This window comes from Macadamia integrifolia, chromosome 10, assembly GCF_013358625.1.
Source record: "Macadamia integrifolia cultivar HAES 741 chromosome 10, SCU_Mint_v3, whole genome shotgun sequence".
In the NCBI taxonomy this organism is placed as follows: Eukaryota; Viridiplantae; Streptophyta; class Magnoliopsida; order Proteales; family Proteaceae; genus Macadamia; species Macadamia integrifolia.
The window spans coordinates 22,298,568-22,324,678 of record NC_056566.1 but is presented as its reverse complement, the minus strand read 5'-3'; the positions used below and the strand labels follow the sequence as shown (position 1 = coordinate 22,324,678).

The window sequence follows — 26,111 nt, the reverse complement described above, 5'->3', positions numbered from 1 at the left end:
AATTCAAAGGTTTCCATCCAACAAGCGGAAGGGATATAATGCCCTTTCAGTACTTAGAAGTACAGGATCAAGTATCGGAAGACAGCTTTCACTTGCCTCTTATCACATGGTAATGGACAAAATAGGCTGCGCGAGAGGGAGAGAGAGAGAGAGAGACCCGTGCCTCCTTGCTCCCAAAGGTTTACGCTCGATGCTACCAAACTCCACCAGCAAAGTAGAAGTCACGATAAGAATCTTTAAATCCATTGAAGTTCACAAAATAATAGTCATTTATAGGGTCCTAAGAAGAGAAGCGCCCAGACGGATGATCAATGGCAGAGTATAGGGAGATAGACGTCACAGGCGGAGAAGAGTGTTCCAGGTCCTAGTGAAGGGTTGCTGAGAACATGAGAGAGAGGCTCTGCCTGAGTCGTCGGAGTTGTCGTCTAGATGGGTGGATTGCCAGAGAATTGTTGTTTCATTACACTTGGAATTGGCAGTTGCATGAAAACTTCCATTTTGCTAGTGTTATTAAGCTTTGAATTTTGATATGATTGATCTAGACCATGCCCACTATAACTAATGGTCGAAAAGCCACATCATCTATCCATGTGGCACAATGAGAGCTTCCCTTGGGGAATTCAAACTCTAGAGTCAAACCTGAACCTCTCCTTTGTAGTAAGATTTGAAACCTGCAACCATGGTTTTGCCATAAGAACATCGCTTGATTTTGTTTTCAAGATTTTTATTTCATTTTTTGGTTGTTTATTACTGTATTGATTGGTTGATTTACGATGGTAGTGGTTTAGCTACCTAATCTCAAACCTTCGAACAGATTGATCTTCATATGAGAGGGTTCTCTCCATATGAGAAAAAAATAAAAAGGTTAAAGTTTTCCTTGAACCATGTGGTGAAGGAATCGTATGCTCATCAAGGGTCATTAATGTTTGCCCTTCCCTATCCTATTTACAAATGGTTGACACTACCTCCACTGTTGCGTGGTACCCTAACCCCATCCGAACCCCTCAGTCAAGATACAAGAACATTTAACAAGCATAATACATGATATTCCAGCAAAAACTACTCATAGAAAATACATGATATTCCACCAAAAACTACTCAGAAACAGAGCAAGTTCTAAATAATAACTCGTGTCATGACTACTCATCTAGCAGCGAGTGATCAATCGCATATATGGATGCCTCAACTCTTATTGAGTGGTTTTGAACATTTTATCATAACCCTCTAATTGAAACAACTGATGTCATAAAACAAATGTTAGACAAATTTTTCTCTACAATATGAAAAGAAAAGCGGTTACAAATTTTTTAAATTAGTTAATAAATAAATGGACTCACTAATACTGCGTGCCTTAATGTAAGAGTTTAATTACAAAACTGCATAACCAATTAATTAGTCGAGATAGGTACTCAAATACAAATGACATAATCTGCAAAATTGGGGCCTGATTCTTCTTCCGAACAGAGGTGCAAGGCATTCCATTTTGTGGTGGTTGGGCCGATCTATTATGAGATGTACGGCTTTCAGAGACAACCTAACAGGTAACACAATCAAAATACTCTTCAAACTTAAACCGATTGTGGTGAAGTTTTAGACTACAACTGGTTCTTTGACTGGACTAGAAATACTAGAGACCTGCCCCAGAAATATGGAAAATAGGAAAAAGGAACAAAAGCAAAAGGGGAAAAAAATCTCATATCAATCTAGATAATCTAATACCCAATATAATTGGGTAAGGAATGAAGTAGCAAATTATTTGTCTGAAAGTAGATCATGTTGAGTGACACTAGATGAGGAACATATAAGTTCTCTCACTGAAAGTAGACAATGTTGAGTTTGCTGGAAACTATAGAGCAGGCCTCATGGAAGGAGGAAAGGACATTGTCCAGGCCACCTGCGTTGTCTACTTAGACTCATAATGAGTGGTTGGGAATCACCATTAAAACAATACTAGAGATATGGCCCACTAAATGAGATGATTCTTAATATGTATATTATATAAACATGTATTCCAGTTTTAGATCTACCAGGAGAAAAATGAAATGTGAAGTGCACTTTTGTGCTATACCTTGGCTGATTTAAAGAGCTCATCAAGCACTTCTGACAAGGTTGAATGTGCATGAACAGCAAACTTAATGTTCTACAGATTGCCACAGATGCCGACAATAACAAGTCAGTACATTAATAACATACAGGCAATGTTTCAAGTTGCACAGGAGACCAAAACTCTATAGCTATAAAAGGCTAAGGGATATGAACAGAAAAGTTAATATCCATCATTTCTCTAAGTTGGAAAACAGGTTCACACGGTACAAGGCTCGAGTAACAGCTCATTGCAAATGCATAAGATAAGTTAATATGAAGACTTAGCCAAACCTTCAGTACGATCAGCAATGTATATCATTTTGGTTATTCTAAGGCATAAAAATTACCTGAACGCGTGTGCCATGCAAAGGCATTAAAGATAATTTAATATGAAGGCTTTGCAAAACCTTCAGTACAATCAGCTATGTATATCATTTTGGTCATTCTAAGGCATAAAGATTACCTGAACGCGTGTGCCCAAGGCTATTGCATTGGAGGCTTCATGGATCAGGTCTGCAGCATGCAACCCAAAAATATGAACTCCTAAAATCTCTCCATTGTCAGGCCTGTATATCAACTGTTTGAAGATATAATGAGAATTTTAGAAGATGTTAAAAATTCAACAATAATTGAAATTAACAAAAGAAATATGACTTAAAAAACCTGGAGAAGTTTTACTAGCCATGTCAATGCTATTTGTGTGTAATAGCTTTAAAATAATTTAAGAAGAAATTATTGATATTAATCCTGTGATCTTCCTAAGTGTATAGGAAAAAATAGTGGTTTACAGAAATAAATAAAATTACCTTAGCCAGCCCCTCTCCTTCATTTTCTGCTAGGGCCTTCGTGTTAGCCTTAAAGCTTGTCTTGGCAACACTTACTTCAAATCCTTCCTTTGCACCTTTCTCCCTTGCTTGAGGCTGCATAAGTTTAGATTTTTGTACAGTCAAAACTGGAGAATCAAAAGAAATGATCCACAAAGATCCGGTGACAAATTTAGCAGAAGATGGTGAGGGAGAAGAAATATATTCATCACAACCTCTGCCTAATACTGCAGCCTTCAATTGGTCTAGAAATTTTTAAGCCTGGACGAAGAATTTGGTCAAGAGAGAATATGTAACATTTCTGTGGAGTTACAAATGCCTTGTATCACCCCCCCCCCCAAAAAAAAAAAAAAAAAGGAAGAAGAAGAAAGGAAAAGAAAAGAAATAAGTTCCAGATGCATATTCTGAGGATAACTACATTCCAAATCATTATTTAATGTGGGGGTTGGGGGGGGGGGTGTTAGAATCATGGATATATTATCACGTGAATTCACCAATATAATATTACAATATTGCTACTAAAACTGAACAAGCCTTCAGATGTTCCTGATCTGGCTTGTTGAATGTAAGTTTTTCTTCTGACATTTGGCTCTTATAAAAAATTGTTCTCTGCAAGCTTACAAGAATCCAGCCAATATGACTAGAAAGGACTCTTTATGAAAAAATTGGAATTTTTAACGAGAGAGAACACGTGGACTACTAATCTGGTGTCATATATTCGCAGGGGCTAGTAGTTTGTACACATCCACTGGGAATGTTTCACACATGCCCAATTGGCTGGAACTGTTGATAAAGCCACTGGAGAATTCAAAGGTTTTTTCCCCTTAATGCTTTGATTTGAAGAGAACCATCCTGTTAGATGGGACTGAACCTGGACTGATTCAGCAATTCCATGGTTATGCTTGCCGCATACCAGTTTGAAATCGAGCTACAGCACAGATTCTTTAATGTTTGCAATTTATGAACTCAATAAATATCCAATATTACCAAGTACTGCACAAGCTACATCAAATAGATAAGCTCCAATCCCACAACTGTTAGTAATGTGACAAAACCATGTGATTAAGCGACAATTTGATGTTTTATTCCTCTACTTTTTAGCAATTCATAATTGAATTTCTCTCTGTTGACTGCAATAAATTTATTTTTGTCCATGTAAGCTCATCAAGTTTGAGGTTACTGTGTCTAGCTCTTGATCGTCTTCAATGCAGAGACATTTGTCTTTTTGCAAGTCACATCATCAGGTTGGCAGCCAGCATTGAAAAACATTTAGTCAAAGCCGTAAGCACAGCCTGATCACTAGGCTTGGGATGAGGCCTAGAGAGTTGTATATCCATGATATAAACACAAATATCTTTCATGCCATGAAGAGAGTAACCAAATATATAGACAGTGGATCATAGCCCATCATTGAGTAAGCCTACCTCTGTAAAGCCAACCATACTAATTTCAGGATGAGTGAAGCAGGCTGCAGGGATGCTCAAATGGTTTAGCACATGATCCTTCCCAGAGACTTGTTCGACAACTATATTAAAAAATAAAAAATTTCACTAGGTGAATTGATAAATGAATAGAAAAGGATTTTTGAGTCAGAGAAAGCAGAAAACAAAAAGGTTCTTACCAGATATCCCTTGTGCGCTTGCAGCATGTGCAAGCATCAGTTTCCCATTTGAATCACCAATGCAATATACATGTGGAACCTAATTAAACAAAAACTCTTGTTAGCTACAATAGGCAGTGTATTAACAGAAAACTGTTAACAAAGAACATCATATCACACCAGATTGCCATTCTTGTCAATTACTCTAATGCGCTCGTCAACAGGAACAAAACCACGTTGTGTTTCTACATTAATCTGCAACCAATAATTTAAACCAACTGAATTTTCTATTTGTAAAGGGATCTTCTTTAGCATTCCTAATACACAAAAACATTCACACACTAACATTCTCCAAGCCAAGTCCTTTTGTGAATGGAGCCCTTCCGGTTGCTATAAGTGCAGCATCCACCTGCAGTAATACCAATAGGGCAGTTGTTGAGAATTCCAGCACCCCATATTAGGACCCCTCCCCCCTTTTTCAAGTAGAAAAGAGTGACATCTTAGATTATGAATAATGAAGTAGTCGGGCCCACTTATACTAGTGGACACCACATGCCAACAGCAAGGAATACTTTTTTATTCCTTACTGCCAGAGCAATGCAAACACCTCATGGTTCTTGAACACCTTGTTGCAGTCAGATGACTAGTACAGTACATCTCCCGATTTCAGGCAATGGTCCAAATGGTTCAACTTCTGTCCGACCGTCCATTCAAAATGGTCATTTAAATAATTAATATTTACTTATTTACATTTTTCTCTAACAATTACTAGAAGCATAAATCTATGTGATGGCTTATACTTTTGTGCCTCTCAGCAGCATGCATGCTGCTGTGGTTTATTCAACTGTTTTGATTATTGCAACCATGCAGCTCCAACAATCTGAATCCAATAAGTGCAAATGTGAGAGATGATAATTTACCTCCAGAGTATCTTTTGGCTCCTTAGTCTTTGCATCAATAAGCTCAATGGTGACAGGTTTTCCATCCTTTGCTGGAGTGATCTGTAGCGAATGTCAAAAGATTTTAACTTATGACTTGCTACAGGAGATGAAAAAATGAAATTTCAATGACAAAGCACCTTGCTTGCAAATACACCAGTATGGTAATCAATTTTACGAGGGTTTATGAGAGTTCTCTGGGCTAACTTTCCAATCTCAGGATCAAAGCCAGGCACAAGCTGATCCAGCGCTTCAATAAAAGTAACCTGTGTAATCAATTATTGCTAGCATAAATCACAACCAGAGAAAATTCCAGTACCATGGGGGGCGAAAGTTAAAGATTTAGTGGTGAAAGATAAATAGGCATAATCAAGGTAAATGAAAATTTTGATGAAGACCTAAAGAGAATTGCAAATATCAGATGAGAAACCAACACGCTTTTGTATGGAAAAGATTAGGAAGATGAAAGATGACCAAAAACTGACTTAAATTACATGTAATAATCAAAGCTAGGTAAAGAAACCAAATTGAAGTAAAACTGTAGACAATCAAACGGAGACAAATTAATGGGAAAAAAATGAGAAAGTAAAAAAGGAAAAGGAACTGCATGAATTCACAAATATAATTTCTCCATGGTTTGACACTCAAATTCCAGTAACTAGTAGTAGCAAAAAGGAATGTAAGCATTTTCTTATTCAATTGGAACTCTTGAATAAAATCATTAGAGAATAAGAGCACTGACAATTTAAGCAAAGAATGATGTTTTCAAGTAATGTTGAATTCACACGATACACTACATGTCAGTCCGTCAAGTATGTTAGACATAAAAGCATATAGTGATCCAGTGACATTTCCTACATTAATTGAATCATCTGATATTTCATATCCAGTAAATGTGGAGTCCTAAATGAACTGGATGGAATAGTAAGCAATCATATGCACTGTGAAGGTGCCAATGTATAACAAGTTAACAACATTTCAAGAAGTGACCATGCCATGTCAAAGTTGCCATTGTGCAAGCAACAGATGTGGTCAAATTCTAGATCCAGTAAGGATAGATTCACTTTGTGAATAATTCAGTTCATAAATCAAAACTTACATGCAATCTGATTACATAACTTATACATAGAAAGACCAGTCAATTCAGTTGTAACACTCTAATTCCTGTTACTTTTAGGCTGGAGTCGAGTACCCAATCAGTTAAGAATCCCTTGGTGCTCTTATGAATATTAAGCATTCAAGCTATAAAATGGGGGTGTAAGATGGGTCATCTCCCATCTTTGTGCCGCTGAATTCAATAAGAAGAAAGTATCCTCAAACATGAGTTGTCATCAGATATGATTGTTGTTGGTCTTTAGATAAGGTTGGATTGCTATGTTAGGCAAGTAGGTAAGGGGTTAGTTCTTAGATGGTTAAGACAGAATTTGCACCAGGGTCTGTCATATGACTCATATCAACCCCCTGGACTTTACTAACTAGCAAGTGGATTGTTGGCTAGTCCTTAGAAGGTTGGGTATTATTTGGGCAGTAAGGCTTGTTTAAATGTTCTGAGTTTGATAGTCAGCTTGATCTATGATGTACTGTTGTTTCAAGCTTTACAACGTATTTCCGTTGTCATTCTTGATTCTGACGCTTGTGGCACTGAGGTTTAGAAAGTTCGAAAGAACTTTCCATGTAAAGACATAAAAGGAGATAAAAAAGAAAATGAAATGTGATCCCAAATACTTGATGTTTTCGGTAATTTTCCCTTAATATCAATAGATGAACCATCTGATATTGAGTGGCTTCGTGATTTTGCGTTGCAACCTTGAAAATTGAAACGATAGAGTTCAAGCGTACCAATTACTATATCCAAGTACATAAGTAAAAACATAGGATATGGTAGAAATGAAGTCAGTTTCCTTTATTCCTTTTTTGGTTAGATGAAACAAAGTTTAAAGCAACTTTTGCATACTGTCAACTGGAAAGGAGGGGAATTTGGGGGCAGGAGGGATGGAGTGCCTGTTTCCAGACCTAGAATTGGCACTATTTGGTACATCATGTCTGACTTGAAAAATGGCATTCACACACCTACCTATCTTCTAACCTAGTCATTTGCCATTTGCTATTAAATGACTGAGTGGAGAAAAGGTATTCACACACAACAAAAAGGCATTCATCAGAATATGCGTACCTCACTTCCAAGTGCTGTATACACATCACTGAATTCAAGGCCAATGTGACCACTTCCTACAATTGCTATCCAATCAGGAACAGACTCCAGCTTCAGTGCATGATCACTGGTGATTACAGTTTTTCCTGCAGGATATTATGTAATAGTATCCAGTAATTAAATGGGAACAATGAGAAAGAATGGCAGATTGTAAGATCTGAATCATGACAATTGAAGGGGAGAAAAAGGAAATTCATGGTTTTCTGCCATAAACAAGAGTTAACAAAGAGGTACTAAAATCAGTCTCGTTTTTATTATTTGATTTTCTGCTACATTCTTCCCACGTATTCAATGTATCTTTGTGCAATTATCATAACAGGTTTTGATATCTATTCACTATGTTTACTTTCAATCTATGCCACAAAGCATGTGTAGCAATTCCTAAGCAAAAACTAGAGAAGCCTGTGTGATGTGGGACATATAAGAAAATCAAGCCTAACTGCCTTAGGTTCTACAGCTAGGGATTGATTGAGTTAGGGCCTAATGCCATTTAGTGACTGAATTGATGGTGAAATAAAATTGGTGATTTGGAATGTGTGAAAGGATCTAGCTCAGGCTTATAGAAACTCAATATAGGATCAATTGAATGAAACAAGGTGAAGGGTTTGTTGATTCTCAGATGCTGATCCCTATCACTTTGGATAAGTTCCTCATATAATAGTAAATCGTTCCTTAAATACAATCAATATTTTATTTCCTAAAAGTTGCATGAAATGCCAATCAAAATACAACATGGAGGACTTAACAGGTACTGCTTCCACACACACACACACACACAACAAAAAAAAAAAAGAACATGCACAAATAATGGTCAAACTATGGATACTTTAGTTCATACCATCCACTTCTATACCCTTGGGGACAAAAGGAACAGAACCAGTCGCAATGATTATGTCTTTTGCAGTTATGACATTGTCAGAGAAGCCAACTTTTCTATATTTCACCTTTTGTGGACCCTGAGATGAAACATTTGAAAAATAAAATAAAACCATAATACCATAATAATTCATGGAGATAACTTCTCCACAAGAAATTACATTGAGAATGTTTTGGTGACAACTGCATATTTGGAAATATGAAATCATAATCTGTATAACATTTATAATAGTGAGATATCTGGTATCTTATCCCACAAAAAGACATTTAAGACTTACCAAAATTGTGCCAACACCTGTTAGTATATCCACACCGATTGCTTTCAGTGAATTTGTCAAGTTATTACGAATTTTGGAAGCAAGATTATTTGCATGATCAGCAACTCCTTGTCTGTCATACCGAGCAGATGAAACCTACCATCGGATTAGATCTCAAAGAACTTAGTATGATGTGCACAGACCTCCCCGAGGGTGCTAACACAACAGAGTATACCCTCATCAAATGATTTAACTTTGATTGTGATGAAGGATGCAATTAGTACAACCAATTATAAACATGGGCTAGCCAAACATGTTATCATACAAGTGATGCAATGGGAGAACTTTCTTACATTTATCAATAGAATCTAGCGTTGAATTCCTAGTGGAGTCACCATTGTAAGCACAATAGCCAACCGCAGGCCCTGCATCATCGCATTCCTCCCAGGCTAGGAAAAGAAATACATGGAGACCTATTTTATAGAAGCTTACTGATGAGCACATTTATGTGTGAAATCTAGGGTAGTAAAACATGCATTTTACATATTTAGAATGGAGCCACCTTGGGTTTTATTCTCTTTTTGCAGGTTTTATATTTTCAAAGCTTTAAGGACTAGCGGGCGCTACATCTCCAATTTTACACGTAAAGAGGTCCTATTTCTTTTCATGGTTGCGAAGAGGATGAAATTATGAGCAAGACGGACATGTTCAATTGCAAGTACACATTCATTTGGTCAACCGTACAAGTGATTATTCTTTTCAGGTCAGAAAAAGAATAATGGATCAGAACTAAATCGAACTTGAGACCTCCTAATAAGCAAGGGATTTTGCACACCACAATTCACCAACTACGCTAGGTAGTTGTTGTTACCAAAAACGAATCTTCAATCACTTAAGGATGTGGTCCATCGATCTTTGTTGGCATTTAGAAAATTTCTTATATCCTTGGAACAACTGTAATCATGCAATATGTTAAATAGCGTGCAAAACATTATGATTCCAGATTGTAGATATGATGAAATATAGCCTCTAGCAAGGGTTCCTGCATAACCTTAAACAAGGTTGCATTTAATTATAAGCAACACAGTCTAATTATTAAAAATAAAAAAATAAATGTCTTTAACAGGACTTTTAGTACAAAACAATCAATTGATTATTTAGTTGAAACCACCACAAAGATGATTCTAGCTAAATAAAAACAAGAAGTGAAACGATGTTGAAAGAAGGAAACGAAAACCTAAAGGGTGGAATTTTTTAGATTGTTTTACATTTATAATTTAGCATCACAGTATTACGTCATATTGGAATTTATTATTTATGACGTTAATACTTGAGATGCCTTTGCATAAGAAAACAATCATATTATTTTGTGAATAAACTAAATGTCTTTAACAGGACTTTTATGCTACCCAAGAAGGCAAGAGTTTGTCCTTGCAATTTAGTTGAAGGCAGGAAATTCTAAATGCTATGCAGCCTTTCCTGGGAATAATACAGGAAATCCTTTCATACTGTTTCTGTGCATTAAGAATGAGATGTTTGGAACTTTAAAGAGGACGTATAAAGTAACACTACAGTGGTTTCACTTTGTTAGTAAGAAGCATTCTTCACAGAGTGGTTCCAATCAGTGACAGTGTCCAGCCTCCATGCTTTCTAAGTAGTAAGTGGATTTGGCTTTGGGGTCTGTCCCTCGACCCACCACAAAGATATTAATAGTTCTAGGGGAAATATGCAGTGCATTATTGGAAGTTGATTACAGGATGGTATCTTTTGAGGGACTATCTTATGTCTGTGCCAAATTTTATTTTGGACTTGCAGGAGACGGTGCCACTCAGATTTTGGTGGTCGACATGTTTTTTTTTTTTTTTTTTCAAGTGTTAGTTGAGGAAATGCAGTGGCCAGAATTGATGAGGGAAGTGAAAACAAATCTTTCTAGCTCAGTCCACCTGTTAACACCATCTAGTCCAGGATTTAGAAATCTGCTAATTCTATAAAATTAGCTCTTAGAGGACTCTCCTTTTCATTGCATTTGACATTTCATTTTTCTACTTGTAATTTTGGCTCTTTGGGGTCATTATAAACCCGGCCTTCTTTTTTCCCCTTTATTAAATAAAACTTTTTCTTATCCCACCCCACCCACCCTTTCCAAGAAAAAGAATTCATAGAAGAGTAAAAAGAAGGTGCTGGATTTGATGACTACCAAAAGTAAACAAATGAAAGTGTATCTATAAAAAACAATACAGAGAACAGTACAACAGTGACCATATCTTCATATCTTGAACAGACAACGATACTGTGAGGCTGCAGAAATAACTAGGTACAATAAACAAGTCAACCCATTATAACTCAAACCATTAGTTATTTTGAATAGATATATCTTTCACACTGTTGACCCGTTATACAAGCCTTAGGTTCCAGGGATGGCATGATTGTGAACTTTACCTGCAAACCCAATGCCTTCAAGTGATGCTCACTCTGAAACTCGCGCATCCGACCACTCACAGCAAGAAGAGCTTTAGAAGGAACACAACCTCTGTTTACACATGTTCCCCCCACCACATCTCCCTCAATGATGGCAGTTTTCAGCCCCTGCAACCAGAGTATTTATCATTTTTCTGATGACATGTGCCTCACAAACAGGGGAATTGAAGAGACAGCCAAAACCATGTCAAGCATTCCATTATTAGATAAGCAGCAAGTAATGGAAAATTTGTTACCAAATTAAATAAATAGCATCCGAATCCAGGTAAAGTTGTGTACACCACAACAGGTGGAAAAACAGAACTCTGGTTCTTTTAACTATTACCAAGCATGAGACAGTTCCCATAGGATAATTGCATTAACATATATTTGGGTTCTTTTCTTCACCTTTGTCCATAATGAGTTCCTAAAGCTAGAAGAGAAACATATGCTCACACAAATTGGTCGGCCATACTAAAATATCACGACCTGAGTACAACGAGTTGGTCTAAAACTATAACTACGGATTGCTCGTTCAGTTTTAACCATAAAATGGCATTCCAAAACAATGACTTTCAAACTAATAAATAATTGTGCAAATCAATATCTTACTTTCCATCTAAAGTAGAATTACAGACAGCACGAAACCAAAATTATTCATTACTTCATGGTTCTGTGATCGTAAATAATTCCACTTTAAATGTAAGCCACGAGCTCTCTGGTTTGATCCCAGCTTATTTTTACTCCTTTCTACATGAATGATTGAAAGAGTAATAAATCACTTGAAAGCATAAGTGGTCTGAGCTAATTTTCTTAAATTGAGCTCATACGAAAGATTCAGCGTCAACTAATAATAACAACTGATGGCCACTCTCCACTCATAAACGATGCAATCAAATCGAAACTTAATCAAAGCTACAACTCTCACCTTCTGAAATCCAGTCAGCCAGAAAATCCAAAATATTAGAAAGCTATACCTTCTCGAGAGCATGAAAAGCAGCTCCGTGACCGCCGACGCCAGCACCAATAATAACCAAATCGTAGTCAAATCCCTTGGAGGGAACTCCATTGTCCGACAAAGAAGCTGAAAACTTCCTCGAGGAGCTTCGTCCGGACGACGCAGCTGGACGAGAATCAGGCCACTTCAAGGCATTAAATTCAAGTGCCTCTCTTCTGAGACCACAGAAACGGAGTTTCATAGGCTTGAGAGCATTGTTACTGATGAACTCTACAGTACGTTCGGATCTAGTAATGGCGGGCGAGGAGTGAGACGCAACGGAAAGAGAGATCGAAGCCTGCATTCTTCAATTCAATTGCTTTCAGTTTCAGATGGAAATATTAGTTGCTTTAGTTTCTGGGTTGGAGGTTTCGACAGGTCCGTTGCAGACTTGCAGGAGGCGGAGTTAGCAGTGTGTTGCAGGGGCAGATTTGATGAAATATTTTAGTTGCTCTAGTACCCGCAGTCTCGGGCCGCTCCATCTCTCTCTCTCTCTGCTGAGGTGGCTGCGGATCGGAACGGGCTCATTCATTGGCTGTGTTTGGATATCGAGAATAGAAAAGAGCAGAAAAAAAATCATGAAAAAAGAAAATAATTGAAAAGAGTAGAATTCTTTTTTTCTTGATGTCTGACTACTAAAAGAAAAAATAAATTTAATTAAAAATAGGGAAATATTAACAAATAAAATGGTTTTTTTTTTTTTGGGGGGTGGGGGGGGTGTGGGAACCCCACAAGCAGGTTATCCAGAAATAAGACATGCTAGCATTTGTTGGACGTGGCTTCCATATTTGTGAGATCCAGGGGTGAGAACTATACAACTTTACCCCGAGAATATCAAAAGACTGTTTTGATCGGTGACCTCGATACGTGTGCCCAGATCCTCCCAGCAGTGCCATTATACATTTTAGCCCATCCATGTCATTATCACACCAAAGAAGAGCAAAACAGGACACTCTAGGAAACAAAATGGAAGTATCAAGCAAGGCACAAGGAAAAGGGAATAGCTTCCAAGGCAGCGGTCACTTGTAATCTCTAACCCAGCACTACATTGCAGCTGAACATAACAATCTTCTCCCATTCGCAAAACAAGCCTAATCTAGGTAGAACCTGGTGACATGAAGATTATCCAATCCAGGTGAATTAGCTTTTAAATCTACAGTGAGAACACCAACAAATGGTGGTTGCCACACTCTCTACTCTCACTGCTACACATCATGTTTCAGGTTTCTGTCGGCCAAGTGGCATATTATGGATGACACTAACCAGTGCCCAAGTCACATGTGAACAAAAACCCACTCTTCTAATTTTATTTAACAGGTCAGTAATTTTTTACTCTGAATCCAGTGATTCTGACATGTTCTTCCAAAATTCTAAAGCTGGTGGTTGTCCAAGTTCGGGGTGATCAGCATCTCTAGAAGCTCCATATTTCAGAGTTTCCTGCTGTACACCTGAAATACAACTCCAAATATCACACAAAATATATGCTTAGAATACTAAAAAGATAAAATACAGTAATCAAAGTACATTTATATGTCTGAATGAAAAAAGCCATCAATTTAGCAGTCACATGAAAGTTCCTTTGCAGTTCGATCATGATCAAGTCCTCCCATACGAACTCTAGTTATGTACAAGTGGGGAGAATCAGATTTCCTCACATCCATGCCATCCACTGAAGCTATGGACATCATTCTGTCATGAAAAACACATTCTTCTTCTCCGGATAGGAAAACAGGAAAGTAAAATTTCATTTAACTTGGTAAGTCTTACAGTTTCACCACATGTTCAATGATTTTTTAAAATGGAGACCTTCAAAACAGTACCCTTCTTCTCAAGATGTTCCAAAACACAAACATCTCCCTCTTCTATATTATTTGCCTTAACAAATGCAGCCCAACCAGCACCAAATCTACGCCCCCCATCCTTCAGACTACAGAACTTGACAGGCCATTTTCTCCCATCCGAATCCTGAAGTGTGATTGTCTCTACGTCAACTGGCATATGCTTCTCGACAAAGTCAGCAGTCATAATCTGCACAAGAAAGAAGAAGTGTTTCACTTAATGTCATTATAAATTCATACTTTACACAGCAGTCATAATCTGCACAAGAAAGAAGTGTTTCACTTAATGTCATTATAAATTCATACTTCACAGTAAATTAAAATTGGAATTAACAGTTGCAAGCTTCCAATCCTCAAGTATATGTAGAACCTTCGGCCAACAGTTGGGAGGAACTCTTTGCTTTCATGATACAAGTCATGATATCAGGGTGAGCCTAGGCTATGGCGAGCTGCCGTGTTGCCTAGGTGTCAACAAGGTAGAGGCCAAGTTTCCCAAGCGAGTGCATTTTACTTTCTAGACCATCTTTTAAATTACTAAGTTTGATATATTCAGTACTTCATATTATGTATTTTATATTTTATAGTAATGCAGATTGATCATTGGATCTGCAAGTGATGGGCTCACTTAAAGGATTGGAGGAAGAAGAATCTGATCTGACGGCTAGATATGGACGAGATTTGAATCTAGATCTAATGGTTAAAATTAATGGAAAAAGTAATCAGATCTAAGGGTCAGATTTCAAAGGAATAAATATCAGATCTGAATAATCAATTTTCACCATAACAATCAAACAAAAACAATCTAATTGATTGAATTCAATGAGACGAAAAGAAGTAGAGAGAAAGGGTTGTCAATGCATAGTTATCAAGGCATCGCAACAAGGCAGCTCAGCCTGGACTGGAGTTGCTTTGTTGGTGTCGCCTTACGCATTGATAACCTTGGTCGATTGTAGTGGATCAAGGGATTGAAATTTGAAATTTGGAAAAGATACCATAGGAAAGAAGAAGGTAATAGTAGCGAAAGAAATATCATGAGCGGGAAAGTGATAAGCTTTCCTAAAAATAGTGGATCTGAAATTTAAAGCAAATCAAGAAAGAAATATTGAGAGAGAGAGAGAGCAGTGGGGGTGAGGAAGAAAGAAGAAATTAAGGGATAGAGAAAGTCCCTTACCGTGGGAGAAAAAGGAGAGACAAGCCAGCAAATCAATTAGCAAAAGAAATCCAATCAAAGTTCATTCCAAAATCCCAGGACTCATAAGTCTTAACTTTCCTAACAGGTTGAAACTAACTAGTAGGCTCCAACTAAAATAAACTAACCTACTAAAAGAAGATTCCAAACATCCTACGACCAGCTAACAAAAATTCAATACATGGGACCCACACAATCTTATCAATATACTCAATCTAGTGTACATAATTAAGGTCCCAAAAATGGGCTTATAAAAGAGACCCAGTACATCAATACACTTAAAAAATAAGAAGCCCAAGACCCATAGAACCCATCCATCAGCTAAAATAAAGTCTTCTAAGGCATAATTGAACCATCTGAACTGGATCATATAGTTTCCTCTATTGCTGGGTCTAAGCATCTTGATACTCAAGATGAATAAACGTCTTGAGCATCAAGGAGTGCCTCATTGCCTAGGTGATGCCTTGACAATTATTTCTTTCATTCACCAAGCTTATTTGGCAACAGGAAAGTGAAAGATTTTCCAAACCACATGAAGCAGTGAAAAGTACTCAGGAAAAAGAAAAAAAAAAAAGTTTAGCTAGAAGAAAGTCTATGACATAATTTTACTGAATATGTCTATCAGCATTTAATTTCCAAGTTGGGAGCTCACCATGCCACACCTCCGAGCATAGCTTTGGAGCATGTAAAATGTGAAGAAAGGGTATACAGACTTGAACTCTCTTGCTGCTTGAGTAGCTTTACTTTCTTTGAATGTCATAGGATGCCTCGTCTTTGAAGTAACTGCAGGGAATGAGTGACCTTTAGCAATAGGATGATGGCATTCTCTTCTTTATCACAGACAAATCAAACTAAACTTCATTTAATCAAGTGACTGAACAGAATTTCTAGATCAAGCCCATAACATGTGGGCCTAAGAACTACAAAGTTCAGTTCTTTTGCCCCATTTACAATACACTCGGTATATTTTCTACCCTTCAACTGATTTCCTATCATACAGCCAGATGGAATTGATTCTCATAGATGGTTAGGACCATTAAACTACTGAAGCTATCAAGTCGGACGGCTAATAATCTTTCCCACTGGTGTTATTATAGGAAGAAATAAACGAGGGACATAATCTGGGTCCAATGTTGGGACGATATTGATGACTTACAAACTCCAATTATATTCCTCCAAAGCAAGCATCATGTCTTTACTGCAAGTCATCAGTTAATATACTGCTGTTGTATCTTTTTTTTTTTATAACGTTGCAAAATCAATTTCTATATTCAAAACTCTATCTTTACTTGAGCCTGCATTTCATCCAACTTGAATAACAAGAATAAAGCATGTAGATGTCCAATAGACCACATCTTCCCCCCAAACCAAAAAATAAATAAATAAAGAAAAAGCAGTTCAACAATGCATAAGAAAATTCACCAATATCTTGATCCAATTCATCAAACTCTATTTACCAGATCCAACAGGTGGGACTTCCACAACACGGAAAATTGATACTTTCAACTCAATATTTTTCTTCTTAAACACCTCAAAGACACAACAGTCTCCCTCTAAAAGAACATTTTCCCGAGCAAATGCATTCCAACCACCACTAAGGAGTGCTTTAATACGACTGCGAAAAAGGAACCGGGCAGGCCATGTACTCCCATTTGGAAGCCGAAGTATGACACGGTGTAATCCATCTGAGAAATGTTTCCTGCTAAATTCAAGAGGTACATTCTGCACTAGGAAAAAAGAATTGCATTAAATGTACAAGCATAGCAATTGACATTTGATGGGCATTCCATCGAATGCCTCAGCTGAAAAAGAAATGCTTTTCTACACCAAATGATGATCCCTCTCTTGACTTGGGGAAATGAGGAGAGCACATGTGTATTTGAAGGCAATACAAATCATATTCAAAATTTCATAGTGAAAGAGTTTATACCAATCCCTTGTGCAGATATGATGGTTTCATGACGACCATGAATGAAGGATTTTTAGTTTTTAACAATTTGGCTGCGCAAATTGCCCTTTCTTTTTCTTTCTCTGTCACTGGCCTTTTCTTTCTCAGCAAAGCCCATTCATTTTCATCTTCCAAACACTGCGGCAATGTAGTAACGCCACTTCTTTGAGCTATCTGTTGGTTCTCAAATTCTTTGGTCCCCTTCTCTCCTGAAGCATTTGGCTTGGTTTGTTTTCCCACAATTTCGTTCGTCTTCCTTTTTTTTTGAGCAAGACAATCTGATTTAGAGACTGGGCTTGTTGAGTTAGCAGAACTACTCTTTCCCCGTTTCTTAGACGTTCTTTTAGTTTGTTGTTCTTCATGTCCGTCAATAGTCGTCATTCTCAAAGAAGTTGGAGTGCCCTCTTCTTCTCCTCTTTCTTCATTTTCAAGATTCAAATGTTTATCGTGAATATAGGACTCTTGAAGAGTTTGTTGTTCTCCATGCCCATCAATAACCGGCATTCTCAAAGAAGCTGGAGTTTCCTCTTCTTCTCCTCTTTCTTCACTTTCAAGATTCAAAAAAGCTGGAATGCCCTCTTCTCCTCTTTCTTCATTTTCAAGATTCAAAGAAGCTAGAGTGTCCTCTTCTTCTTCTCTTTCTTCATTTTCAAAATTCACAAAAGCTGGAATGCCCTCTTCTCCTCTTTCTTCATTTTCAAGATTTGAATGTTTGTCGTGAAGATTGGACTCTCGAAGAGTATACTGTATTTCACAAGCATCATGATTGAATATAAGAACAAGGAACTCTGAATCCCCATCATATCTGAAGACTAGAGAATATCCAACAGATATGTTGTGATACTCCAAGAATTCCTGCCAACCTTTGTGGAACCAAACTACTCCATCAATTTTCTTTAACTCTACAACCAACTCTTTGCCATTGGGAACCTTGAGAACTGCAGAATCAGGGAGATCTTCTCCTAATTGCCGAACAAACTCGACAGGGAACAACTGCCACAACCCATGCAATATTATTTCAGCTTCCCTTGGATAGTAATATGATGAACATGAAGTAAGGAGGTTGCAAGGATAAGTCCCTCGAATAGGTTCCGTATACAGCACAGAAGGAAGCTTAAAGAAATCTAGAGTACTGCAAAGGTTTTGGTTTTTGGTCCTTCCATTGCAATGCCCCTGCTGGTGGCCCCTTCACTGGGATAATTTTATCTGGTTCAAACAAGGTGGCTATTGAAGACCAAGGAAAAGGGGGCAGGGGGAGCCAGAAGGAAAATTGGCACGACCCTGATAATAAAGAGCACCTCGCATGGTCTTGAATGCTCTTCCATTGCCACTAACGTCTATTCCATAGACTGTGAAACTGAACCCGGAGCAACACCATACTAATTAACGAGTGGGATACTCAATCACCAGTGTTGATACGGTTTTGGCCTAAGCAGCTCAGGTTCCTAATTTTAACTTCAGAAACTCAACCAAAAATGAAATACCCATGTATGTGTGTATGTGTGTCTGAGAGCGAGAGAGAGCACTTACAAGCTGTCGGTCCTGGACAGTTGAATGGACGATCGGTTGGAGAAAATGGGGTTTCCACGCCTGAGAATTCCATCTGTTGGAGTCTCTCCGGCATCGGCGCATCTTTCTACAGCAGTAAAACAGAACAACAGTAAAATGGATGGATGGCAAGAAAACGCAGGGTTCTGCGATTCTCTTCTGACTGAGAAGGGTAGCTCACGTTTTCCGTCTCTCACCTCAAGCATCCAACGCCCCGGCTACGAATCTGCAGCTCCGACCTAGGCTGTGTCATTTTTTTATTTTTGATTTGGAGATCACTCGTGGTCGATTCGAGAACCGAGAGAGCTCACTCAATAGATCATTCCGAAAGGAAAGGGAAAAGTAACCGTTCCAAACCCCGAACGGCGACAAGAGCAGTTTCCTCGTCGGAAAAATGGAAATCCTAAAAAACCGAACCAATTTTTTTTTCCTTTTCTTTTCTTGACATCCAAACACAGCAAAAGAATTAAGCCACGTTAGTCATTATTCATTACCGATTTATTTATGAACCGGGTCAACTTTGGCTGGATACCAGATGGGTTGACCGTTGTCGGGATCTATCAGGAGTTCAGGACTGGAATCCGAGACAGAATAAGACTAAACCATATTTGCATCCAATTATTGAGCCATATGGTCGAACCATATTTTGATTAGCCCAAATAAACAACGGGTTGCTGACCGCTTGGTATAATGGTAGAGCTGTGGCTCGGAGTCAAAGGGTTTGCAATTTGGATTTGGAGGTCGAATTAGTCCTTTTACATTATATTCGAATTGGCTCAACCCTTGACATCATTTGCTCAGTCTTATCATTTTTCATGATATGGGCTATATGGGCTGCAAATTCGGTCCAAAAAGCCCAAATCCAACTTGAAAGATTTTCCAGGCCTAACATTGGGCTGGCTTGGGTTCAGGTTTAGCCAACAAGTAACTTGGCTCGACAGTTTTTCTCAACCGCCTCGAGAAGGGTTTAGCCATCATCTTAGATTCCTAAAACATCTCCCCCTCTATTTACGAATGGTTGACTTGAACATATCCCCCCCTCAACTGTCGCGAGATGCCTTCTTTTGCCCATCCAAAAAAAGCCTCAGTCGAGAGATTTCCCTTCACTGTGGCATAAGAAAAACTTGATCCTACTACAAACGTAATACCATACTCTCATAAAAAAAGGGGAAAATCTCACATGCCATATCAACTATGGTGCAAAAGGCAGTTCCATCAACAAGGAGGCACGCATGATCAAGGACAAAGTAACTGTTAATCTCTCTTCCCCCTCCCCAAAAGTCGAGTCTGAATCCTCTCCAGAGCTGGACAATGTCCAGTGAGTATCAGACCATTGGCAGCACCTGGGCACACACCCCCCAGGTGCTGCCAACCCTCTGATGCACGTCCAGCTCTGGAGAGGATCCATGGCCCCCAAGTCACACTTTCAAGGACTGCAGCAGAGTGGGAGAACTTCGCTCTGCTCTTGGCTTTCAATCTAGAGATGAGCTGATCTAACTTTGAGTTCGGACGTGTTACCCGGTTGAGAGAACCGAGGCATGGGTGTCCTCTTCTAGCCCTTTGGAGAGCTAATGAAATTCGACAGTTGTGTTCTTGCCTTCTTGATTGTGTACATAGATGATTGTTCTACAGATGGTTTTGTTTGTATAATGTGTGATCCTGGGTTTCGTTTGGGTGATCCAAAAATCTACTAAAACTCATAAAGATGTTTTGACTAAGGCCTTACGAGGTGGGTATGTTGCTATAGTCGTCAATCTTAGAGATGTGCACCAATAGAAACATATATAGTAGGGGCTCAAAATAGATTAATGGTCTCAAAACCTATTGCTTGGGATCAGTCAAAAAAATCATTAAGGCTGCGTTTGGTAGCCCAGAGAAGAAAAGAAAAGAAATGAAAAAAAAAAAATCTAGTAAAGAAAAGAAATAAAATAAAAATAAAATAAAATAATTTATGTATGTTAGGCTACTAATAGAAGAAAAGTAAAGAAAGGTTCTTCTATTTTCTTGTGTTTTTGGAAAGACTTTTTTAAGGTAGCACAAGAAAAATTCACCATTCCCAATGTGAATTTTAAAATTTTTTAAAAAAAAATCTTCTCTTAATTCAGGATACACCAATCATAATGAGAATTTTTTAAACTAAGAAAATAGTACAATCCCAAGTGCATACCACACATCAATATACTATGAAGCTTCTCTCAAATATCTGGCTCTTCTAAGGAAACAAAGACCTTAACAACTAAGGCATAAAGACAGGCTATAGCTCGGTAGCATCTAAGACCGAGCTACAACTCGGCATCATCTAAGACCGAGGTACAAGCTCAGCAGCATCTAAGACCGTGCTCAAGCTCGGCACATTCAAGCCTGAGCCCCGGCTATGCACCTTAAGCCCTTACGCATTAAGGCATGCAAGTCCGAGCCTCGGCTCGGCACCTCAAGCCCTTATGCACTAAGGCATTCAAGCTCAAGCCCCAGCACGGCACCTTAAGCCCTTATGCATTAAGGCATTCAAGCCCGAGCCCCGGCTTGGCACCCCAAGCCCTTACGCACTAAGGCATTCAAGCCCGAGCCCCAGCTCGGCACCTTAAGCCCTTACACATTAAGGCATTTAAGCCCGAGCCCCGGCTCGGCACCTTAAGCCCTTACACATTAAGGCATTCAAGCCCGAGCCACAGCTCGGCACCTCAAGCCCTTACGCACTAAGACATGCAAGCCCGAGCACGACTCGACACCTCAAGCCCTTACGCACTAAGGCACGTAAGCCCGAGCACAGCTTAGCACCTCAAGCCCTTACGCATTAAGGCACTCAAGCCAGAGCACGGCTCAACACTTCAAGACCTTACGCATTAATTCATGTAAGCCCAAGCCCCGACTTGGCACTTCAAGACCTTACGCATTAAGGCATGTAAGCCCGAGCACGGCTCGGCACCTCAAGACCTTACGCAATAAAGCATGCAAGCCCCAACCATGAATCAGCACCACAAAAGACTTTAACGCTAGGCACATCAAAAGATCGAGCCCCAGCTCGGCACCCCTATGGCTAGTCCAAGGCTTGGCACCTCAAGAGCTCATAAGCTAGACATGGAAGATCAACTCCGAGCTCAGATAGGGAACGAAGCCACACTCAGACAGCTGTACTGGTCCTTATTCTTCCAAAAGTTACTCATTTCGAGCCGGCTTAAAGTACAAGAAAATAAAGAAAGAAGCACAAGAATGCTAAGAGATGACATCAAAACAAATTTTCCATTCATAAAAAAAAGGGGAAAAAGCCCTCAAAGTACATCACTCCCGAAGGAGACATCTACAAAAATATATATATATACGAGGCTAATCTATGGGCCTAACTCTTCACTTGGCTATCCTTCGAGTCAGATCACCTCTTTACCAACGTCGATCGAGCCGTAGAGCTACACCAAAGTAGCAGGGACGGGAATGCGCTACTCATAGTCCGTCAGATCGTAGCCTGGCATCTTACTCGGGATGAACCGGATGGCATCGTCTGAGCTGACCTGAAACGAAGCAATGTTAATTTCAACCAACTTCTGACAGGCCTAGGGGTTCAGCCACCTCTTTGACCTCTAGCTCTGCCCGGTGTTGCCTTTCCAGCTTGCCAACCCTAGCTGCAAGCTCCTCCTCCTCCTTGCGAGCGCCCTGAGTCTCGGACAACTCATCTTAAAGAGCATCATTCTCCTTCATCAAGTTGTTGTTGGCATTGAGCTGCTTAGCAACCTCCTGTTCCAGCTCTCCAGTTATAAACCCGAAATCATTGGCACAGACCTCCTCAGATCGAGCCATTTTCTTCTCAACCTCCAGTTGGCCTGTGATCTTGTGTGGCTCCCCATGAAAGCGCTTTGCCTCCTTCGCCTTTGAGCAAGCGACAGCCACGTCCTCGAACCGTTGAGCATCCTCGACTGAGAAAGTGAAGCAGCGCGTTTTGCATTGAATTAAATGCCCTAGCAGATCGATTCGAACTGCTAGAGCGGGGGGCTAGTGATGAGGCAAAATATGTACCCTTCCTCAGCAAGGCTGAAGCGTGTATGCAAACCTGAACAGGACTATGCTGCCACCTCGGCCCTCCATCAGGCCGTGCTGTGACCTCGGAATCTTATCAGGCCGTGCTGCCACCTTGGCATTTCATTAGGCCATGCTGCCACCTCGACCCTCCATCAGGCCGTGCTATCAGTCACCTCGTCTCGACCAACCTATCACCTCGGCTCGGCACAGTCAAGTAAGGCACCCAGAAACGTACACACAACCACTCCTACATTCAAGGGACGTGATCCCTGATCATGGGGGCAGGACTCTATCCACTACACGTCATTAGAGGCGTCCACCCCTCTCACAACTTGCACCTCCGAGATCAATGGAGAATATTCCCAAAATATGCCCTGGAACCCGAAATATTCTCAGAATCACAGTGCCACTCCCCTCAAGGACTCTACGCCTAAACTGGACTCTCCACAAACGCCCCTCCTTCTCTCTCCATCAGCAACCTGTAAATACCAAGGTAAGCCTCCATCATAGAGGGATCGATCAATCACTTCTTTTACTAGAAAAGCTCTCTTGAGCATCTGCTGTGGAAAGATCTGACTTAGGCATCGGAGAGTCTCCTGTCGGGTCAGCCTGGCTCTCCCCTGTCATCTCTTCTGTGCAGGTCGGCTGGAGCACCAGGAACTGCAGGGAAGATCATCCGGTCAATTTTTACCGCATCAAGTGGATATGGCACTTTCTACACTAATGTCTAGCACTGTAGATGTGTTGGACTATGAACTATCAAACCACCCCTTTAACTCACAAGTACATGTTGAACACCTGGTTTTTTTTCTCATGCCTACTATTGAGGAGGTGGTTTTTTTGGTCAAATTAGCACATGGGATCATACTTAACAGAAGTGCTATGGCTGTATCTAATCCTGAACAGTGTAGTGTCTCAATTTTATTTTAATTATTGTTTCCTTTTTTAATTAAAATAAAAAATTCACATGTACATGTGGGTTTAAAATTTTAAGGCGATGTGTAAGTGGGAGATAAAGTGGTTTGTAGAATTTACAGCCATTCCTTTTCATACTTCATAGTATCATAGCATTTTACCAAAAAAAATATCATAGCATTCCTTCTTGTTTTGAACGAAAAGGAAGACAAGGTTAAGTGCTTAACCATCGATATCGGCTTGAGTTCATCCAATAACTTTAACATTGAGTATAAGCAATCCAAGAGAGTCATTAATGTTAGGAACTGAAACGTGGCGACCATAATCCTTGTGTGGCCCAATCATGGTTTGAGAAATCTCAATCGGGTCAAATTGGACCAGATTTCAATCACTTTGAATCAATCAATTCCATTTACTTGAACCATGGGCTTAATTTTCCACATGATCAGTGCAAACCAAAAGGACTAGAGTTCTTGGATGTTACTTAATGCTGTTATAATTTAACAACTAAAAGGCTCTGCATCGAACTTCAGCCTCTTTGAGTTGACCATAGGGTAACAGCCTCTAACGCCCCACACCATTGCGACAGGAGGAGGCTTGCCTATCAGCCTACTTTGTCAAGACGTGGTAGGAACGCAACGAACTAACCCAAACCCACTTAGATAAAACAGCAAAGCGTATGAAGGGAGCGACGATCCTTCTCGAAAATAACTTCAAAAAATCAACCAAACCTGGTCCAAGGTTTTTGTTTCGTGTACAATACCTAAATCTATGATCTTATCTAGTTGCATTTAATAGCGGTAGTTAGATTTGGAGTTGAATAAATACATTAACCAGTTTTATCCATATTTCTTTATACGACTAATCATTGGTTTAAAGTTTGAATCTCAAGTTCTTCAACTAACCTCTTCAATTGTCTTTAATCCCTAAAAGGAAGTTTCATACACAACTTGCGATGAACGTAGTCATCCTAAACACATCATTCCATAAATACGACACGGGAGGTGAGTCGTGAGTGCGTGCTGGTAGACGACCAAATCGACCTTCCACCCTCCTTGGGGTCGAGCCCCAATATGCACTTGTCTCTTTCTCTACTTTTCCTTCTCTTTTGTGTGCCAATTTGCTAGGACCACTTGCTTCAATAGTCTTAAACTTTCTCCTTATCGACTCATCTCTCCTCAGTTTTCATAGATTTTTTGGTGTGAGGATTACGCAATACGCATGGTAGGGTAGGAAACAAAATAGTGAAAATTTTAATTAAAATCCTAACCATCGCGATGGAGACAGACAAAGAGAGATGGATAAGATGAAGAAAGGACTCGAAGGAGGCTCTGGCTGCTGGGGGGATAAGCACCGATGTCACAACAATGCATTGTAAAGAAAAGCCCAAAGGCCCCAAACGTATGGGTGAGAGAGAGCGCATCGAGTGGTCAACCGGCCCGACCAAATCACAACACCCATGATGACCTCATGCCTCTCATATTTACCATGCTCCCACCCTTGTGCCTCGACTCCCTCCTCGATTCTTTCGTAAATCTTTTATGGGAGAGGTAATGTGGGGAATCTCCCATATCACACGGCTCACACCAACATTTATTAAAAGGAAAAAAAAAAAGCAGTAGTGCGAGAACAAAATTATTCATATGGGGGCTCCAATGGTTAGGGGAGAAAAACAATACTAAAAAATTTAGAGGATCTCTGAACAAGTGCATAGATGAACGCACTAATAAAGTGAAATGGAATGATGATTTATACAGAATGGCAATCAGGTCATTTCATGTAAACAGAGTAGAGAGAATACAGATGAACGAATCGGTATATTATCAATCGAATGTATATATGTATTTGTATCAAAAGATATATGGTCTTTTTTTTTTAATTTCATCTGATCCTGAACTGATTAGGTCATTAATATCAGTATCACTAGAGACTGATAGAACCTCTAATATTGATACCTGTAAGAGAGAGAGAGAGAGAGAGAGAGAGAGAGAGAGAGGAGCTAAGTGGGTACATACCCTCTCATGGTAGCCCAGAGAACTTTTTCCTTAAAAAAAAAATCTATGTGAATGTTTAAGAAAACAATAGTTGCTTGGAAACATTTTTTATGAGTTTTATTTCTCATCACTAAAACTAGGGAAGTATGAAACTTTATTATTTACCACATGGCAATACATGGATTAGTCCATGTGATAGAGGACTAGGCAAGCATCTCATGTATACAATTTCAACTTAAAATGAGTAGAGTAATTAAATTAAGTTTTATTTTATACCCATCTCCATTTGGTGACATCTTGGTAATTTTACTAAAACTTAAAATTAGAATTTAAACAACTTTCTTTGCTTATTTTGAAATAAAATTTGACCGTCAAGATGTATGTGGGTTTTTTTATCACAAGGACTAATCTATATTTTATCA

At 39.2% G+C, this 26,111-nt stretch overlaps 2 protein-coding genes across 4 annotated transcripts; both read right to left on the bottom strand.

The window, feature by feature from the left end:
- Window positions 1-1,114: 1,114 nt before the first annotated feature.
- On the bottom strand, window positions 1,115-13,815 carry LOC122091408 (dihydrolipoyl dehydrogenase 2, chloroplastic-like). 2 transcript variants are annotated; one of them, XM_042661332.1, is made up of 15 exons: window positions 12,227-13,815; window positions 11,232-11,378; window positions 8,814-8,948; window positions 8,498-8,615; window positions 7,621-7,745; window positions 5,588-5,713; window positions 5,430-5,510; window positions 4,856-4,918; window positions 4,690-4,764; window positions 4,531-4,609; window positions 4,334-4,434; window positions 2,892-3,005; window positions 2,549-2,662; window positions 2,069-2,140; window positions 1,115-1,534 (listed from the first exon to the last, which is right to left on the bottom strand). In XM_042661332.1, the coding sequence occupies exons 1-15, from the start codon at window positions 12,548-12,550 to the stop codon at window positions 1,352-1,354; spliced, it is 1,857 nt and encodes a 618-aa protein (XP_042517266.1). In that variant the 5' UTR covers window positions 12,551-13,815; the 3' UTR covers window positions 1,115-1,351. The 2 variants fall into 2 exon arrangements, with proteins under 2 accessions (XP_042517266.1, XP_042517267.1); XM_042661333.1 differs by lacking the exon at window positions 8,814-8,948.
- Window positions 13,816-13,967: 152 nt separating this feature from the next.
- Window positions 13,968-19,191, bottom strand: LOC122091409. Of its 2 annotated transcripts, none has more exons than XM_042661334.1 (6): window positions 18,967-19,191; window positions 18,752-18,857; window positions 17,204-18,214; window positions 16,731-16,995; window positions 15,926-16,056; window positions 13,968-14,274 (listed from the first exon to the last, which is right to left on the bottom strand). In XM_042661334.1, the coding sequence occupies exons 1-6, from the start codon at window positions 19,020-19,022 to the stop codon at window positions 14,029-14,031; spliced, it is 1,815 nt and encodes a 604-aa protein (XP_042517268.1). In that variant the 5' UTR covers window positions 19,023-19,191; the 3' UTR covers window positions 13,968-14,028. The 2 variants fall into 2 exon arrangements, with proteins under 2 accessions (XP_042517268.1, XP_042517269.1); XM_042661335.1 differs by having other exon boundaries at window positions 18,951-19,188.
- Between the last annotated feature and the right edge of the window lie 6,920 nt (window positions 19,192-26,111).

Coding starts and splice junctions, on each gene's coding strand:
- LOC122091409 (XM_042661334.1), bottom strand. CDS start 19,022: ATGACACAGCCTAGGTCGGAGCTGCAGATTCGTAGCCGGGGCGTTGGA. Junction 18,858..18,966: donor CGGGGCGTTGGATGCTTGAG/GTGAGAGACGGA, acceptor TTACTGCTGTAG/AAAGATGCGCCGATGCCGGA. Junction 16,996..17,203: donor CATATCTGCACAAGGGATTG/GTATAAACTCTT, acceptor TTCCTAGTGCAG/AATGTACCTCTTGAATTTAG.
- LOC122091408 (XM_042661332.1), bottom strand. CDS start 12,550: ATGCAGGCTTCGATCTCTCTTTCCGTTGCGTCTCACTCCTCGCCCGCC. Junction 11,379..12,226: donor CTTTTCATGCTCTCGAGAAG/GTATAGCTTTCT, acceptor CTCTGGTTGCAG/GGGCTGAAAACTGCCATCAT. Junction 4,610..4,689: donor TTGACAAGAATGGCAATCTG/GTGTGATATGAT, acceptor TTGTTTAATTAG/GTTCCACATGTATATTGCAT.